This window comes from Myotis lucifugus, unplaced genomic scaffold (genome assembly GCF_000147115.1).
Source record: "Myotis lucifugus unplaced genomic scaffold, Myoluc2.0 scaffold_295, whole genome shotgun sequence".
NCBI lineage: Eukaryota > Metazoa > Chordata > Mammalia > Chiroptera > Vespertilionidae > Myotis > Myotis lucifugus.
In genome coordinates this window covers 1,156,230-1,175,546 of record NW_005871343.1, presented here as the reverse complement: position 1 = coordinate 1,175,546, position 19,317 = coordinate 1,156,230, and the positions used below count along the sequence as shown (strand labels likewise).

The 19,317-nt window shown below is 39.5% G+C and overlaps 1 protein-coding gene across 4 annotated transcripts in view; it reads right to left on the bottom strand.

Moving 5' to 3' along the window:
* Window positions 1-19,317, bottom strand: part of KIF27 (kinesin family member 27) — a 68,738-nt gene extending 49,421 nt beyond the window's left edge. For 3 of the 4 annotated variants that reach the window (XM_023763633.1, XM_023763632.1, XM_006100013.3), the window contains exons 1-4: window positions 19,298-19,317; window positions 14,393-14,776; window positions 7,329-7,529; window positions 1,056-2,011 (exon numbers count right to left, since the gene is read on the bottom strand). In XM_023763633.1, the coding sequence (XP_023619401.1) occupies window positions 1,056-2,011; window positions 7,329-7,529; window positions 14,393-14,690 (1,455 nt within the window). In that variant the 5' untranslated portion in view covers window positions 14,691-14,776; window positions 19,298-19,317. The remainder of the gene's footprint in view (window positions 1-1,055; window positions 2,012-7,328; window positions 7,530-14,392; window positions 14,777-19,297) is intronic. The other variant, XM_023763634.1, reaches the window with a different exon arrangement.

Genomic DNA, 19,317 nt, shown 5'->3' with positions numbered 1-19,317 from the left:
TTAATAAATTAATAATTAAATTTCCTGTTTTAATTCTAATATGGTAAATATCTATAGATACACTGAGCCTGTATGGCTCAGTTGGTTGGAGCATCATCCCATGCACCAGACGGTCGTGGGTTCAATTCCCACTCAGGGCACATACCTAGGTTGCGGTTCGATTCCAGTCGGGGGTGTATAGGAGGCAACTAATCAATGTATCTCTCTCATCAATGTTTCTATCTCTCTCTCTCTATCTCTCTCAAATCAATAAAAAATAATAATAAAAAAGAAACCTGAGAACAAAATTTCAATGACTGCAATAATAAAGAATATATAACTGGCTTTTTCCTAATAAATATAAAAAGGTATTGAGGAAAGATTTCTAACTAGACAGCTATGTTTTAAATTATTTTTACATTTTAACTATGTTTTCCTACTTTAAAAATCTGGCAGAACATCTCTTTGACCACCAAATTGCAAACTCCACATAAGCAGAACTAGGTATGTCTTGCTATTTACTACCTTTCCTGTGACACATAATCTTCACTCAATAAATGTTTTTTGAATGAAAAGTGGGGAAATGTAATTCTAAACTCAATGTATGTAAATGCAATACATATAATGCATACATATACATATCTACATTTCTTAAATATTATCAAATATGATGATCTTGCTTCTTTAAAAAAAATCAGTACTCCAAATTCAAGGGATGAAGTATTTTTTCTTTCAAGAACCACTGACCCATAGAGGGATAAAACTCAGTAAAGTATAACTTAATTTTGTTTCTGAAACTATTTGTTCCCATCCTCTAAATTTAATGACCAGGTCCACAAGATTGTACTTAATAAACATAACAACTTAACATACATTTTACAGGAGAAAAAAGGAGGAGCCAGGAAAGATATGAATATGAGAAGAAAGAATAGGAAAAGGGAAAAACAGAGCAAAGGCAAATGAGATTTTACATATAACCCTTTTAAAAATTTTCTGACATTCTACAATGACTTTTACTTGCCCCAAATAAATTTAGTCCTTAAACACGTTATTTTATAAAAGCAGTGTCTATGTACCTGGCATTTCTTCAGCTCTCGCTTCAGTTGGTTAACTCTAATATGCTGTGGTCCTTCTTCCAGGTTTCCAATGCCGCAGCTTCCTCTGAATGAGCTGGGAATCACCTTCCTGACCTCCTGGGTCATGTTAAACCACTCCTGCAGCTTCTGTTGTTGCTTTTGGTTTAGACTGACAGTATCTTTTAACTCCACCAGGAGGGTGAAGGCTTCCTCTATACAATGTTGGTAACCCAGACATTCTCCTTGGAGCTGAGCTACTTGTTCCTCGAGAGAAAGGATCCTGTTATCAGGAGTCCCCTCTCGATGGATCTGGCTGGTTTGGCTATTACTAGCCTGCTGACTTTGCAAAGCTTCTCGAAGCAACTTAATCTCAAACTCCATTTCATCCATCCGGTCTGACTCAGGGCTGAAGTTTAAGGTGGGTTTGTTCCTGATGTTGCGTGCTCTATTGGCATATTTGAGAGAATTTAAGGATTCGTCAAAATTGAAGGACGATGGGCTGACACAAGTAATCATGACAGTCTTGGCAGTGCCTCCCAGGGAATCTTTCAGAAGCCGGGTAATTTTAGCATCCCTATATGGAATATGTGAACTCTTCCTGCGTGGGTCCCCAAGAGCACTTATTACATTTCCTAAAGCCAGCAACCCACTGTTGATCTGAATGGATTCTTTGAACCGTTCACCAGTATTCCCTGTTTTCGTTACTCTTTCTGATCCAGCCAAATCCACAAAGTGGAACTTTGAAACAATATGCTGACGGGAAGACCATGATCCATCTTTAGCTGCCTCTGTATTTTTTTCAGCTTGACAAATGCTGATTGTAAAAATTGCATGTGATCTACTGGAGTGTTCATTCATTTGGGTGGTACTTGTACGCCTGGCTGCATTCCCCATCTCCAGGAGGCTCATCACTTCATCTGCACTCTCCACCTGGCATTCCTTGGCCCCGACAATCACTTAAAACAGCAAGTTTTTAAGTCAAGTTTTAATCAAAATCTAGTACAGTCAAATTAACCACATAACAGTTATTTGCTAGACTGCCCAGCTAAAACATTCCCTTTAAAAAAATCAATAGTGCCCTAGCCGGTTTGGCTCAGTGGATAGAACATCGGCCTGTGGACTGAAGGGTCCTGGGTTTGATTCCGGTCAAGGGCACATGCCTTGGTTGCAGGCTCCCAGGGCCCTGATGGGGGGCATGTGGGAGGTAACCAATGGATGTGTTTCTCTCACTTCGGTGTTTCTCTCTGTTTCTCTCTGTCTCTCCCTCTCTCTCTAAAAATCAAAGGAAAAATATCCTCGGATGAGGATTAAAAAAAAAATCAATAGTATTTCAAACAATAGTAACAGCAGCAACATTAATTAACTTTAGAGAATGTCCCAAAAGGGACATTTTACAGAGAGTGCTCAATTTGATGTTTAAATTCTAAAAGATATAACACTGTACATAGTTTTTAACGATCTGGTTTCTTTGCAGTCACACATCATACTCAATTCTTTAAACCAGCTAACAAGAGAAAAACTCTTAATTTCAGTATTTGGTTTGGAGAAGCTAATGGACTAATTAAAAGATAATAAATTAATTAAATATATAACTCAAAAGAATTAATCAGCCCTGGCCAGGTGGCTCAGTTGGTTGGAGTGTAGTCCCATACACCAAAAGGGTGCAGGTTCAATTCCCGGTCAGGACACATACCTAAGTTTTGGATTCAGTCCCTGGTCAGGGTGAGAAGGGAGGCAATGGATTGATGTTTCTCTCTCACATCAATATTTCTTTCTCTCCCTTCCTCTCTCTCTAAAATCAATAAAAGTATCCTTGGGTGAGGATTAAAAAACAATTAATTAGTAATAGATTTATTTTTTTAAAATAGTCTCTCTTGAATTTGTTACTATTCAAGCTCTCCTTAGGTTTAAGGTTTTTTTTATATTGTGGAGTCACATCTAATGACAGATGAAAATTTTAGTATAAGTAAAGTTATTCATTTTAAAAGCAAGTGTGCCCTACATAATATCAGAGTGTAAGGTAAACAAATGAAATGGCAATTCAAAACAAGCAGAAAATTTCTATTTCAACAGCAGAATAAGAACAAGTAACCTAAGCTTACTATTACCACATGTTTCTACCCAAAGTTTTCAAAAAAGACTAGGTAGATTTCAGATTTGAATCAAAGCAGTAAAGCTCCTAATTCTGAGGTCAAATTACAATGGTGTACTTCCTTTTTAATCAGATCCCATCATGCCACTGTTTCTTTGAAAAATAATCATTTTGCTTATATTATTTCCATCATGAAACCTTTTTTAACAACCTGGTTCATTTAAAGTTCTAAAGTACTTGTACTACAAACAGTGCTAAAATATCAGCAATTATAAAATATGATAATATAACTATAAATTATAGCATAAATTTTATATAACTTTTCTAGTGTTAGGGTATAGCTTAGTACTAGGTAAGGTTCTCAAGCCCAGCTGCAAATCACCTGGGAGGGAGCTTTATAAAACAGAAAGTACCTGTGCCCAGGTCCCATCCCAGACTAATCTACACTAATAAAAGACAAAGATGCTAATTGACTGTACCTTCGCTACACGCCCAAGCCACGCCAACCAGCCAATCAGAGTGACTATATGCAAATTAACCCAACCAAGATGGCGGCCGGCAGCCACGGAGCTGGAGCAAGCAGAAGGCTTGGTTGCCCTGGAGATGGAGGAAGCCAAGCTTCCCGCAGGCCTTGGCCGGCTCTGAGCTCCACTCAAGGCAACAAAGTTTCAATTATAGAATATAAACAAACCCAAGATACCTGCTTCCAGCCAGCCTCCACTGGGAGCTTGGGTGGCTGGGAACTGTGGCCAGCCTGCAAACAGCCATCGACCCCTCACCCAGGTTGGCCAGGCACCCCAGCGGGGACCCCTACCCTGAAGGGGCTGTGGCCAGCCTGCAAACAGCCATCAGCCACTCATCCAGGCTGGCCAGGCACCCCAGCAGGACCCCCCTCCCTGAAGGGGATGTGACCAGCCTGAAAACAGCCCTCAGCCCCTCAACCAGGCTGGCCAGGCACTCCAGCGGGGACCCCCACCCTGAAGTGGGTGTGGCCAGTCTGAAAACGGCCCTCAGCCCCTCACCCAGGCTGGCCAGGCACCCCAGCGGGACCCCCACCCTGATCCAGGACACCCTTCAGGGCAAACCAGCCGGCTCCCACCCATGCACCAGGCCTCTATCCTATATAATAAAAGGGTAATATGCAAATTGACCCTAATAGCAGAACGACTGGGAATGACTGGTCACTATGACACACACTGACCACCAGGGGGCAGACGCTCAATGCAGGAGCTGCCCCCTGGTTGCCAGTGTGCTCCCACAGGGGGAGCTCTGCTCAGCCACAAGCCAGGCTGATGGCTGCCAGTACAGCGGTGGTGGTTGGAGCCTCTCCTGCCTCCTCAGCAGCGCTAAGGATGTCAGACTGCAGCTTAGGCCTGCTCCCCCGCTGGCAAGTGGGCATCCCCCGAGAGCTCCCAGGCTGCCAGAGGGATGTCTGACTGCCAGCTTAGGCCCAATCTCCTGGGGAGCGGGCCTAAGCCAGCAGGTGGTTATCCCCCAAGGGGTCCCAGACTGCAAGAGGGCACAGGCCGGGCTGAGGGACTCCCCTGAGTGCACAAATTTTTGTGCACCGGGCCTCTAGTTCATTAGAATTTCTGAAAAGTAAGGCCCAGAAACCAGTACTTTAAAAAAATATTTTTTTATTGCTTTCAGAGAGGAAAAAAGAGGGAGAGATAGAAACATCAATGATGAGAGAGAATCATTGATCCGCTGCCTCCTGCACACCCCACACTGGGGATCAAGCCCACAACCAGGCATGTGCCCTGACCAGGAAGAAATTTTAGTGACCTCCTGGTTCATAGGTTGACACTCAACCACTGAGCCATACCGGCTGGGCACCAATACTTTTTAAAAAGCTTCAAAGGTGGTGCTAATTGTGCCACTTCCAGATTGGATACCAACCATTGCTTCACACAAAGGACTCAATAAATATGTCAAACAAGTGCATGTTGTAAGACATTATGTAAGATATATGGCAATTTGTCTTAACACAATTTGTTACATCCTGCAAAAAATTTTTGCAGAATTGATATCAGTCAGGGAATATTTTGATCATTAAGTTTATCAGGAGTGACAATGTACCCTCCATACTGTGAGATAATTTTAAAATAAACGCATTATTTTTGTAATTTTTAACAAAATATAAAAATATTCAGTAAATATATTTCACGATACAAAAGCTCAAAACTCCAGCCTGAATTCTGTTCAGAAAAAAATAGCTATATTGAATTATCTAATCTATATATATAAAAGCCAAGGTACTGAATGGCAGCAGAATGACCAGAATGACCAGTGGCTATGCCGTGCACTGCAGCGGCCAACCAGCCCGATCAGGGGCAGGGCCTGCCAGCCAACCGCCCACAGCCTCTCCCCCTGCTACCCGCCCCCCCCCCCATCGCCCAGCCCCCCATCACTGAAGTGTGACCTTCAGAAATTCTAAGTAAGTAAATGCTCTCCAGGCTTCATAGACCAGGAATCTGAATGACAAGTGATCAGGAGGAAAACTGCTCAAGGTCTGGACCATCAGTCAGGTGTCCAGGAGAGGTGCCCAGCACAACCACCATCTTCCTGCGTTCTCTCTCCACTGCTTACTACCAAAGAGGGCAGCCACGTCACACCACGGCCTCTCTTTAGGGGGGTTGTCAGCAGGGAACTAAACCGCATTACCTGTCTAGGGAGAGACTCAGAAACGGAAGCTGTAAGTGTCCCTGACACTGAAGTGCCTTTGAAGCTTCAACTCATCCTAAAGCCAACAGCAAACATGTATACACCCTGCAAAGATCTTTGTCACTAATAACCCCCCCCGCTGGCCCCACCCCCAATCGCTCCCCCACATCAGGGGTGGGCAGCTGGACCCCACCCATGCACGAATTCATGCACCGGGCCTCTAGTAATTTCATAAACTACTATGTATGCTTTCTAAAAACAAACAAAAAAAACCAAAAACAATTTCTCCCAATGTCCAGGAATGCCATGGCTGCCAGACAGGGTCTCTAAGAAGACAAGCTTTACTGCCCCCTGCAGGCTGCTGTTTCAATGACTATAGCCATTTTACTTTCCTAGCTGCTAGGAAACTCCCTCAAGGAGTGACTCCATCACTCCTTTATCTCCTGGAAGGTTCTACTACATGTGTTTCCTAGGAGAGGAAGACATCCAAGAACAGTCACTTGTTATTAATAATAGTGAAAAATTTGAAAGAGCCTAAATATCCAACAACGGAACAATAGTTAAATAAATTATTATAATACATTCAGAAGACAAATTACCACCTGACCACTAAGAGTCACAATGCTGAAAACTACTTAAAGCCATGTGAAAATGCTCACAATACAAATATTAAGTGAAAAAATAAGATGTAATACTGTATGTGGGGGATCGCAAGTACATTTAAAAAAAAAAAACTCTACGTGCATAGAAAAAGAAAACACAACAATAAGAGAAACTATTTTGGGTTCTGGGATCAAAAATAATCTTTTATTTTCTTCCTCATACTTTTTTATGTTTTCAAAGTATTTTATATTGAATATTTTTCCTTTCAAATAAAAGAAGCAGAAAGTATTATTCTTTAAAATACTTGCATTTTAACCCTCCCCTTCTAACCGTCTCCTATTTCCAAACAAATGGATATTTAATGAGATTAATGGTTGTAAACACAGAAAATCAGACCTTGAGAAGCTCAACAAAGGACAGGTAAATGTTAATATGGAGAAGCAAACACATAAACTCTCTACTAAAAAAAAAATAAGGAAGCAATAGGTATGCTGGGACAAAAATCAAAGAACAAAGGTGAGTTCTAGATCAACCTGGCTGAACACCAAAGGGAGAAGCCATCCCCTATCTTGGGGTAACTGAGAGGGGGAAAAAAGTACAAAAATTAATCTAGGCTATTTCTCAGTCTCACTTAAGGTCAGTGTCGGAAGTGGAAGGAAGTGGGGCATTTTTAGGAACTAAGTATTATCTTGAATTACAACTTAATAACATCATCTTGCCTAACAGTTGAACTTCTACTTTTCACCTGGGCAATTTAACTGATATTGTTAATCAATAAGATATTCAATTTTAAAGTAAAAACAAATTCATTTTGCTTCTATGTGTTTCTAAAGCTTCTTTGGAATGTATCCAGAAACTGAATTAAATCATATCTATTTGCTAAAAAAGGCTATCTAGTAAGTAGGCTACTTTACCTGTGTTTCCTTTTTCATCTTCTCGGATGTGAAGATCCTTCACAGATGTCTCCAATTCTAGAAGATCTCTTAGCTCTTCCTTATATACTTCTATATAAGAAACTTTTATTTTAAAGTCAGTGCTAGGATTTTCGGAGATGTTTTGAAATATTTCTTGGATAGCTCGAGGAATGATACCCTTCTGACCTTCTACAACTGAAGCTGAAATTTTAGAAAAAAGAAAAAAAAGCACATATGAAACTTAAAATATAAGAAAAGCTACAACACGAAATTGACAATCAATACATTTATTTTCTTACAATTCTCTATACTATAAATCTTTTAAACCATAACTACAAAATTCATAGTTAAAAGTTTGCACATGCATGCCCTTACTCAAAATTTACTCATGCATTCATTCAACAAATATTTATTTAGTACCTTCTTTTTGCCAGGCAGTATTCTAGGACCCTGGGAACCATTAGTGAACAAAACAGAAGAAAAAAAATCCCTGCCCTTATGGGACTGTACTGAAGATAGACAACAGCAAAAAAGAGTAACTGATGTGAATTAAATGGTATGTTAAAAGTGATAGGTATATTCAGATAAAAAACTGAGCAGGGTAAGGGGGAATGGATGTGTAGGTGCATCTAGGTGGGAGGTGTTTGCAACGTTAGGTAGAAAAGTCATGATGGGCATATTGAGAAGCTGACATTTAAGCAAAGACTTGAAAGAGGTGGCAGAGGAACCATGTGCGTATCTGACAGAAGAGTAACCCAGGGAGAGAACAACCAGTACAAAGACGCTAAACTGATGCGATCCATTAGCAAGATGGCCAGTGTGGTTGAAGCAGAGAGAGCAAGGGGAGAGTGACAGGGGATGAGGTCAGAGAGATGACAGAGCCAGAACATAAAAGTCTGTGTAGACCACAGTAGACCTTGGGTTTATTGTGTGAGAGCAGAGCACTGGAGGATAGTAGTAAGTTGCAATTTAAGTCTGGTGTTTTGCAAATACCATAAAAGGGTAGGAGTGGATGTGGGGAAAACACTTAGAAGGCTGTGCAGTAATCCGGGAATCAAGAGGGTTGGGCAGGTAAATATAGTGTGGCTCACAGCAGGATGGTAGCAGAGAAAAGATGAGAAGTGACCCAATTTGGGATTTATGTTGAAAGGAACACCATTAAGATTCCCTGACAGATTGGATGTGAGATGTGAAAGAAAGCAATGAGTCAAGAATGACTCTAGCGCTGGCCAGTTTGGTCCCAGGTTCGATTCCAGTCAAGGCATGTACCTCAGTTGCAGGCTCCTCCCTGGCCTGAGCCCGGGTCAGGGCGCATGCAGGAGGCAACCGATCAATACGTTTCTCTCACATCGATGTTTCTCTCTCTTTTCCTCTTTCTCCCACTCTCCCTAAAAATCAATGGAAAAATATCCTCTGGTGAGGATTAACAACAAAAGAATGACTCTAAGGTTTTTTTCTTGAGCCACTGGAGTTGCCATCAATAAATATGGGTGAGAGTGGGGACTGAGTTGGTTTGAGGGGAAAAAAGCAGTTCATCTTTTGACCAATTAAGCTTGAGGCGTCTGTTAGCATCCAATTGAGATATTTAGTGGCCAATTGCAAAGATTAAACAGGCAATAGTTGCATATATATTAAGTCCAGAGTTCAAGGCAGTAGTCTGGATTGGAGATTTTTTTAAAAATCGGAAGTCAGCTACATATAGATGGTATTCAATATCATGAGACTGGATAAGATCAGGGAAAAAAGTAGTCAGATACCTCTTTTCCTTCATCACTTCCACAACCCAGAACACAGATCTGCACAACATTATGAATGAACAACAGTGCATACTAGGGACTCAGATACTTGTACACCAATGTCCATGGCAGCATATTCACAACAGCCAAAAACGGGGGAAACTCAAGTGCCAACCAACACAGGAATGAATACGCAAAATATCACATATAGATAAAATGGAATCTTATTGTCATAAAAAGGAATAAGGTTCTGATACATGCTACAAGGAGGATGCCCTTGGAAACAAGTGAAAGAATCCAGACAGAGGAGGACAAATATTATATGATTCCACTTCTAAGAAATATCTGGAAGATGAAAATTCATAGAGAAAGAAAGTAAATTAGAGGTCACCAGGGGATGAGGAAGGGGAGTTATTTCTTAATGGATACAAAGTTTCTATTTGGGATGCTGAAAAAAAAAAGGCAGTGATGGTTACAAAACATTAAGATTATGGTTAGAGCACTATAATCTTAAAATGGTTAAAATAGTAAATTTTATGTTATACTAGAGGCCCGGTGCACGAAATTCGTGCACGGTAGGGTCCCTAGGCCTGGCCAGTGATCAGAGCCGATCAGGGCCTTCTGGCTGCTGGCCCGGGACTCCCTTCCTCAGCTGCTGGCCGCCAGCCGGCACCTTCCTTCGTTCTGTGCCACCCCCTGGTGGTCAGTGCATGTAATAGCGAGTGATAGAACTCCTGGTCTCCCAGTCTAACTCCTGTGGGGACACTTTGTATATTAGCCTTTTATATATATAGATATATATATTTACCATAATTTTTTAAATAGTAAAAAAAAGTACAATATAAAATTTAAGATAAATGAATAAATGAAATAATAAATTGGGACTTAAGTTTCTATAGGCCAATTTAGAAACAAACCTATCTACCATTTTCAGCATTGTTTCATGGTAAATATATTACAAGCTACAAAACGCTGGTTTACAAATGAACCTTAAAACCCACTTGTTTCCAAGCTGAAGATTACCAATGTTTAAATTTTTGGCAACAATCATCCTGAAAATCTGAACTTCTGTTAAATTGGACTGCCTTTCACCTAATTTAAGATGTAATACTGCCATCGTGTGGCATGTACAGGAAGCTGTAGGTTTTCCAATACAAGGGAGAAAGTGGATTCCTTTTTGACAGCTTCCAGGAACAAGATAATAGCAATATCTATAAACCAAAGTATAAGCATTCTGGATTAGCCAGTATGTATAGATGATCATTACCCACTTCAAAGGTAAGAAAAATCCCACAAAAATTCAAAAGACTTATCAAAAAGCTCAATTTCAAATAATATTAATAATAAAGCTTCAATACGTATTTTGGTAACCTATAAATCACATTTCAATGTTAGGCTTATATTCCTGAAATAAACTATTTCAGAGAGAGAATTTATAAAGTTTTGTACCTCAATAGTCATCATTTAGCTATTTATTATATGCTATTTAAAGAGTAGAGAAATAAAAGTTTTTAAAAATTAGGCCTAGTAAAAGTCGGTACATCCAAGGTTCTGAAAAATTGGAAAATGATTAGCTTAAATAAGAATCATATTAAACGCCCTTGTCGGCTTGGCTCAGTGAATAGAGCGTCGGCCTGCAGACTGAAGGGTCCCAGGTTCGATTCCGGCCAAGGGCACATGCCTGGGTTGCGGCCTTGATCCCCAGTAGGGGTTGTGCAGGAGGCAGCTGATCAATGATTCTCTCTCATCATTGATGTTTCTATCTCTCTCTCCTTCTCCCTTCCTCTCTGAAATCAATAAAGAAATATATATTTTAAAAAAGAATCATATTAAAAAATAAGAAATTTTCATTCTGTCATAGTACGTAGCATGGTACCCTACATACAGCAAACGCTCAATAAATTATTTATTGGGGGCAAAAATCAACATTATTTTCATAGTCAATAATTAAACAGCAGACAACTGACCCAGAATTGGAAATTTCATGTGATGAAATAATATTCTCAGAACTGGGAATGTCAATCTGAGAAACTGAAAATGCTCACTGGTTCATAGGCTGACGTTCTATCCACTGAGCCAAACCAGTTAGGACCAAAATTTATTTCTAATGGTGGTCTATTTCTTCTGATAAAGAGCACCTCAGAACAGTTAAAAGTATTTTAGGACAATAGATAACTTTTTTCCTTAAAGAACTAAAATTACACTCCTGGCCTCTTAATAAAAAAAACAATATAGCTATGCCTGGCCAGTGTAGCTCAGTGGTTGACTCCCGGTGAGGACACATGCCTGGGTTGTGGGCTTGATCCCAGGTGGGGGCCGTGCAGGTGGTAGCTAATCGATGATTCTCTCTCATCACTGATGTTTCTCTCTCTCTCTCCCTTTCCTTCCTCTCTGAAATCAATAAAAATATATTTTTTTAAAAAACCAATATAGTCCCTAGCTCAAGTATGTCAAACTTGTGGATCACAGGCTGCATGCAGCCCACAACGAATATTTTTGTGGCCCAGCCAATATAACGGTATATAAGAAACTTTTTAATAAAAATTTCGTAACTTAATTTTTACAATATCCTATTATACATATTAATAACGAACTACAACGTTCACTAATGACTGATTACTATAATTGTGTTGCATTCGTTTCCCTTACACACCTTACGCGCAGGCGCACCATTTCTCCCCACTAATACTAGCAGCAAATATCCTAGCAGCCGATTGCCACATCATTAGTCTTGTACTAACTTGTTTGGTGTGTGCAACAGAAAATATTTCGCTTTCGGAGAACAAGAAAAATAGGTTTACTAGTATTTGCGTTACGGTTATTAATTTATGCCAGTGATGGCGAACCTTTTGAGCTCGGCGTGTCAGCATTTTGAAAAACCCTAACTTAACTCTGGTGCCATGTCACATATAGAAATTTTTTGATATATGCAACCATAGTAAAACAAAGACTTATATTTTTGATATTTATTTTATATATTTAAATGCCATTTAACAAAGAAAAATCAACCAAAAAAATGAGTTTGCATGTCACCTCTAATATGCATGTCATAGGTTCGCCATCACTGATTTATGCAGTTATCAGTGTCTGGTAATTTAATGTTCAAGAACAAATATTATTTTTATCAAAATGTCCTATTATTTTATGTTGACGATTACTCATTTATTTTAGTCCTTTGTATTCAGCATGTCTCCATCGAAATAAACCTACGTTTCTATGAAAATTGAAGCTTTTGGTTTTTTGCAACCCACATAAACTTAAACCTTGTTTATTTCGCCCATGTTAGCCTTTGAGTTTGACATGCTTGCCCTAGCTGGTTTGGTTCAGTGGATAGAGTGTCACCCTGCGGACTGAAGGGTCCTGGGTTCTATTCTGGTCATGGGCACATGCTCAGGTTGGCTCAATCCCCAGTGTAGGGCGTGGGAGGCAGCCAATCAATGATTCTCTCTCATCACTGATATTTCTCTCTCTCTCTCTCCCTCTCCCTTCCTCTCTGAAATCAATAAAAATATATATTTTTTAAAAACAATATAGCTATAATTATCACCAAGATCTGAACATTTTATACTCCTATTAGCATAAAGCACATACTGAGTCATTAAGGTCATAAAACATTGGCCAATAAAAAACAAAAACAACAACAAAAAACTATGATCTTCAAGAAAAACCACAATAGAAAATCTGAAATTTATTTTATTGTGAGACCCTAAAATAATCTGATATCTTAAATCTCCTATTCCTGTATAACACTAATTCTAAAAAATTGGGCAAGGTAGTGGCATTAGGCACTTACGGCCCCTCCATTTACTCTTTGGAATGAGGGCTTCCTCAAACCACACAGCCACCTCCAAACCTCCCCCCACCCATCCCTGCACTCAATGGGAGATGTTTCTGAAACTTACATATTCTACATATGAGAAGCATGAAAGTAGAAAAAAAATTGAAAGCCATTATACATATAGATAATACTAATGATCACTTTCAACAATGATCTATATGCACAACATTCAAAAGCTTGCTTTTAATATAAAAATACCAATACAATTAACAGTCTCAACAGAAGACTTGGCTTTCAATTCCAGCTCTGTCACCTGCCACCTAACTCAGTAAGCCCTCCAGCGTTCTGTGGCTGGAGCTCCTCACTCATAAATGAAACTATTTTCAAGGTTCTTTCTAGCTCTAAAGGAAATCTTATGATACTATCTTCTCTAAACTATTACAAGCAAGAGAAATTATATCCTAAAGTTTTCAGTATTTAAAACAGAAATCTGTATACATATGTAAGGTGGTGGATGCATTAACTAGAAGGGAGGAATCCTTTCACAATGTACACACAGATCAAATCATCACAATGTCTTCTTAAAATATCTTACAATTTGTCAACTAAACCTCAATAAAGTTGTAAAAAACTTTACAACTGGCTAACAATCTGGCTAAAAAATGGGAAAAAAAGACTCTTTAAGTTACTTTCCTCTAAGTCCTGGTTACAGGACTCTTAATATTTACAAGTGGACTATTAAAAGATGCAAAATCTAGAAAAAATGCAAAATTACATCATGTTAACTCATGTCTAATTTAAATTCTGTTCAAAATGACAAAGGGCTGCCAGAGGCACATGGTTTTGGGGTGTGGGTAACGGTTATAAGTCCTGAGGTGACTACAGTTAACAATACTATATTGTAGCCCTGACTGGTTTGGCTCAGTGGATAGAGCGTCAGCCTGCGGATTCAAGGGTCCCAGGTTCGATTCCGGTCAAGGGCATGTACCTTGGTTGCGGGCACATAACCAGTAGGGAGTGTGCAGGAGGCAGCTGATCGATGTTTCTAACTCTCTATCCCTCTCCCTTCCTCTCTGTAAAAAATCAATAAAATATATTTTAAAAAATACTATATTGTATATTTAAAAGTTGCTAAGATTTCCCATCACAAGAAAAAAAAATTGAAACTGTGTGCAGTGATTGATATAAACTGAACTGTGGTAATCACTTTGCAATATAAACATATATCAAATCATTATGTTATATACCTTGGACTAATATAATATTATATGTCAATTTATCTCAATTAAATTGGGAAAAATGTCAAAGGTCTAAACACTGAATATTGTCTTAAACTTATTTCCTCAAACAAATATAACCATAAATTAAACTGTTTAATGAAAATTCAACTTAAAAAACAATGTTTTTTAAAAGATGACGTATGAGCACATCTGATTATCCTATTCATTATTTCATTCAATCAATATGCTGAGCACCTACTATGTGTCAGGTACTCTCATGCTGTAGCTTCTTTCAAGTGTTTCAAACGTCAAAGACTATGAGAATCTTACCAACATGGCCTCCTCCGATGGTGTATGTCTTCCCAGATCCGGTTTGTCCATAGGCAAAAACAGTTACATTATAGCCTTCAATGAGTGATAACACTAGTGGCTTTATGCACGTATTATAAACTTCGTCTTGAGTGGAACTTTTGCCAAAAACAAAATCAAACGTAAAGATTCTGTCTCTCCCAATGATAATTTGCTGGGTGTTTGGAATAACTCTCACACAAACTTGATGATTATGAAGAACTTCTTTGCATAGCAGAGGTCTAATTCTTACAGCAACTTTTACTGGTATTTCCTCCATGGCAGCTTAGATTTTCCTAACAGATTTTCTACTTAACGTTCAGTGTCTAGTGTGAGAGCCATCCATTTTACATAAGATCTGGACTCCTGTGTATCAAAATAAAAACAAAATTTAATTACTGACTCTTCCCTAATAAATAAATCATCATCTAAAGCAAAGTCAATTAGAACAGGTTTTGTTCCAACATAAGCTAGTTACAAAGAATAAATCTGTCTTGTAAAGTACATCTATAATTTATAGATGAAATGATATGATGTCTGGATTTGCTGTAAATAATCTAGGGGGTAGAGGCCATGAGTTGGCAAATGATGAAAACTAAATGATAAGCACATGGGATTCCATTGTGCCCTTCTTTCTGTAATTATAGTATATTTCCCAGCTCATTAATCTAAATATTGAATAATTGGGGAGTTAAAAAATTAAATCAAGGAAATAACTGGGTAATTGTACACATGTTAAAAGCAAATCCTTGTACTAGGTTTTATAGCTATATATTTAAAAATAACATCTCCTCATTGCCACAAATATTATAAATAAATCCATGAAATAATTTTAAGGATTTCCATAAGTCATTTTTTATTAAAAAATAGTCAAAACTGAAAAACTGCTTTTCTCCTCCTAAATTGTTATACTAATTTCTGAAGATCTCTAGTGGAATTAATACATTAAAAATTAAACTGGGCCCTAACTGGTTTGGCTTGGTGGAGAGAGCGTCGGCCTGCGGACTCAAGGGTCCCAGGTTCGATTCCGGTCAAGGGCATGTACCTTGGTTGCGGGCACATCCCCAGTCAGGAGTGTGCAGGAGGCAGGTGATCAATGTTTCTCTCTCATTGATGTTTCTAACTCTCTATCCCTTTCCCTTCCTCTCTGTAAAAAATCAATAAAATATATTTTTAAAAAATTAAACTGGGCTGGGTTGGGCTGGGCTGGGCTGGGCTGGGCTGCTGAGGCTCAGTGGCTGAGCATTGGCCTATGAACCAAGAGGTCGTGGTTTGATTCCCGGTCAGGGCACATGCCTGGGTTTTGGTCTCAATCCCCAGTAAGGGGTGAGCAGGAGGCAGCTGATTGATGATTCTTTCTCATCACTAATGTTTCTATCTCTCCCCCTCTCTCTCCCTTTCTCTGAAATAAAAACATATCTTTAAAAAAAATTAAATTGGTAGCTACACTTACAGTGAACAACCTGAAAAAATAAATTAAGAAAACAATTCTAACCCTAGCCTATTTGGCTCAGTGGTTGGAACATCTGCCCAAGAACTGAAGGATTCAGGGTTCGATTCCGGTCAAGGGCATGTACCTCAGTTGCAGGCTTGATCCCTAGCCCTGGTTGGGGAGCGCGTTGGGGGCAACTAATCCATGTCTCTCTCACATCGATGTTTCTCTCCCCCCCTCCCTTCCATTCTGTCTAAAACTCAATGGGAAAAAATATCGTTGGGTGAAGAGTAGCAACAACAAAAAGAAAACACTTCCATTTACAATAGCATTAAAGGAATAAAATACTTCGGAATACATTTTTTAAAAAGATGTGTAAAACTGATACTTTGAAAACTACAAAATATTGTTGGAAGAAAGAAGATCTAAATAAATGGAAAAGCATCTCCTGTTCATGGATTGCAAGACACTGTTGAGATGACAAAGCAATATTCCCCAAACCGATCTAAAGGTTCAACCAAGTCCTATCAGAATCCCCAGCTGACTTCTTTATAGAAGTTGACAAACTCATCCAAAAAATTCATATGGAAATCCGAGGGACACAGAATACCAAAAACAATAGTGAAAAAGAACAAAATTGGAGGACACACTTCCCCAATTTTAAAATCAAGCAATAGCATTCAAGAAGGTGTGGTATGGTCATAGCCAGACTTAGAGATCAATGGAAAAGAACTGAGGATCCAGAAATAAACCATCACATTTATAGGCAATTAATTTTCAACAAGCATGCGAAGACAATTCAATGGGGGGAAAACAGTCTTTTCAACAAAAGGTCATGTACAACTGGATATCCACCCTCCAGTTGGACTACTATCTCACATACACCAAAGTTAATTCAAAATGATTCATATACGTAAATGTAAGGTCGAAACTATAAAATTCGTAAAAGAAAACATGGGGGTAACTCTTGCTAACTTTAGATTTGGCAACGGTTGTTCAGATACAACACCGAAAGCAAGAGGAATAAGCAATAAAATGAAAAAATAGATAAAATCCACTTAATCAAATGTAAAAGTTTTAAGCCTCAAAAGATACCATCAGCCCTAGCTGATTTGGCTCAGTGAATAGAGTATTGGCCGGTGGGCTGAAAGGTCTTGGGTTAGATTCTGGTCAAAGGAACATAGGCCAGTTGCAGGCCCAATCCCCAGTGTGGGGAATGCAGGAGGCAGCTAATCAATGATTCTCTCTCATCACTGATGTTTCTAACTCTCTCTCCCTCTCCCTACTTCTGAAATCACTAAAAAAATATTTTTTTAAAAACACAAAACTTGTAGGTCTTGGTAGGATAAAAAGTTTACAAATGTAACAAGCAATCTATAATAAAGTTTAGTGTAGATGATGAAAAATAATCAGTTTGGGAGAAGGGAAGTCTTAAACAATATCATTAAGTAATCTAGTAGACTAATGAACAAAAGTAATATTTGCTTGCTATGGAAATGTTAATTTAGACATATTTAATATTCACTAGCCTTTAAAAACTGTGCAGCAATACTGTGCATTTATAACTTTGTGAGTGAATAGTCTGAAAAGGATCACAATAACAAAAAACATTTACATCACTCTACTAAGAGCCCACTGAGAGTAAAATAGTATCAGCTCCCTTGGACCATAAAATCCCAAAATAGGTATGTGTTTCTCAATCTGATAAAGAGAGTGGGTTTAGACAAAGTGAAAATCAAGAAATTTCTTTCTCAAAATAAATGTGCATAAGGACTCAAAGGGCAGATGAGCAGAGAAAAGCAGTCTTGAATCCCTGTGGCATCAGCAGGAACATCGCTGTCCATGGTTACCAGCCCTAATCAGTGTGCTCAAATGTCAGCATCTTTGCTGGCTAGTGCAGTCTTATTGTTTGTTTTGGTAATAGCATACTTGTGTTTCACATGGAATGCTGATTTAAATCAACGGAGAGGAAGTTCTACTTCTTTTTTAGAAAGTTCTGAATTCTTCCTTTCAAACAGGTTTTGTTTTGTTACTTTTGTCATTAGTTCTGTCCTTTTCTGCATTTCTCTTTTTAAGAAACTTGACCCACAGGAGATACCAATGAGATTTCCAAGCCTTCCAAAACCTGTATAATACTTAAACTTTGCATATTTACACAATTGCTCCTGATTTCTTAACTTTAGATAGCAACACTATTAATTTTCTCAAAGTGGTTAGAGATGTAAATACTCCTCCTCCATTCTTTCATTTCTTTACAATGGCAATATATATAATCAACCATCCTGTCTTTTGGAATTTCACTTTTTCTCATTCCCACTGAGTAGTAGGAGGAAGGACTAAGAAATGTGCAAACCTGTAGAGAATTTTTATAAATGTGTATTTGAACGAGACGGACAGCATGATCTCAAATGTTACCCCATTTGGTTTATTTTTAATATATATAATAGGAATTTAGCTACAAAGGCTAGGACCCATAAACATATGGTTTGCAAAAAAATTAATATATACGAATTTGTTTAAAAATCCACAGCACTTACACTTCTTCAGCTTCTGATCAATTACAGTAATCAGAAATATATCTATTATGTCATCGTTAAATGTAAAGGAAGGTGAAATCTGACTGGCTGGTAATCTATAGGCATACTCAATGGGAGTTTGAAATCTGAGTAAAGACAAGATAAATATTTGACCACCGATGCCATGTCATTAATCAGAAATAAGTGTTTCCAAATGCGGCTGGCATCCTGTGCCCTTGGTTTTTCAGAAGGAGTGGTTATCTAAAAGTTGTGGCTTGTTAATATTTCCATAAGAAACTTCCCAGCAAATGGAAAGTGATTCGCGTAGGGACCTCAGAAAAGGCTTCAACTACATAAAGTACGAGCTGGAGAAGACAGGAAGTAACGAGGGGGAAACATCGACGGTTTAAAAACTTGAGGAGGGCGGTGTTATTGGAAAGGCGTTTTCAAGGAAGAATCTGGCATCCTTTCTCGGTCATCAGCTACCTCTGAGGGAGGGGGGTCGGACTTCAGCGCTCAGAACGCGCCAAGTTTCGACATCCGCGAGGGAGAAAGGCGCCTGCGACAAAGCGAACCCCCAAAGGGGTGGCCCTTCCCACTCCTTCCAGAGCCCGCAGCTGGAAGGTCAAACACGAGAACCACCGAGGGTCCGACTCCAGAGCCGCTCGGTCCCGCGCTCCCACGCATCCTACTCCCCGACCTTCTCAGGGGGGCCTAACTTCCTCCGGGGGGTCCCAGCACCCCTCGGGCGCCGTCGTCGGCCGAGCCGGCTCCCCAACTGTCCCCCGCCCCCCAATGGAGTCCACCCGCGGCGGCCCCCGAGCGCGCCCCTCCCGGCCCGCGCTTCCTCCTCCCAACGGCGGGCCCGGGACGCGGCAGGCGGGAGGAAGCTCCGCACCCGGCCTCGCCAGCCCGGCCCGCCGCCCGCCGCGCACTGACCGGCCAGAGAAAGCCCGTCT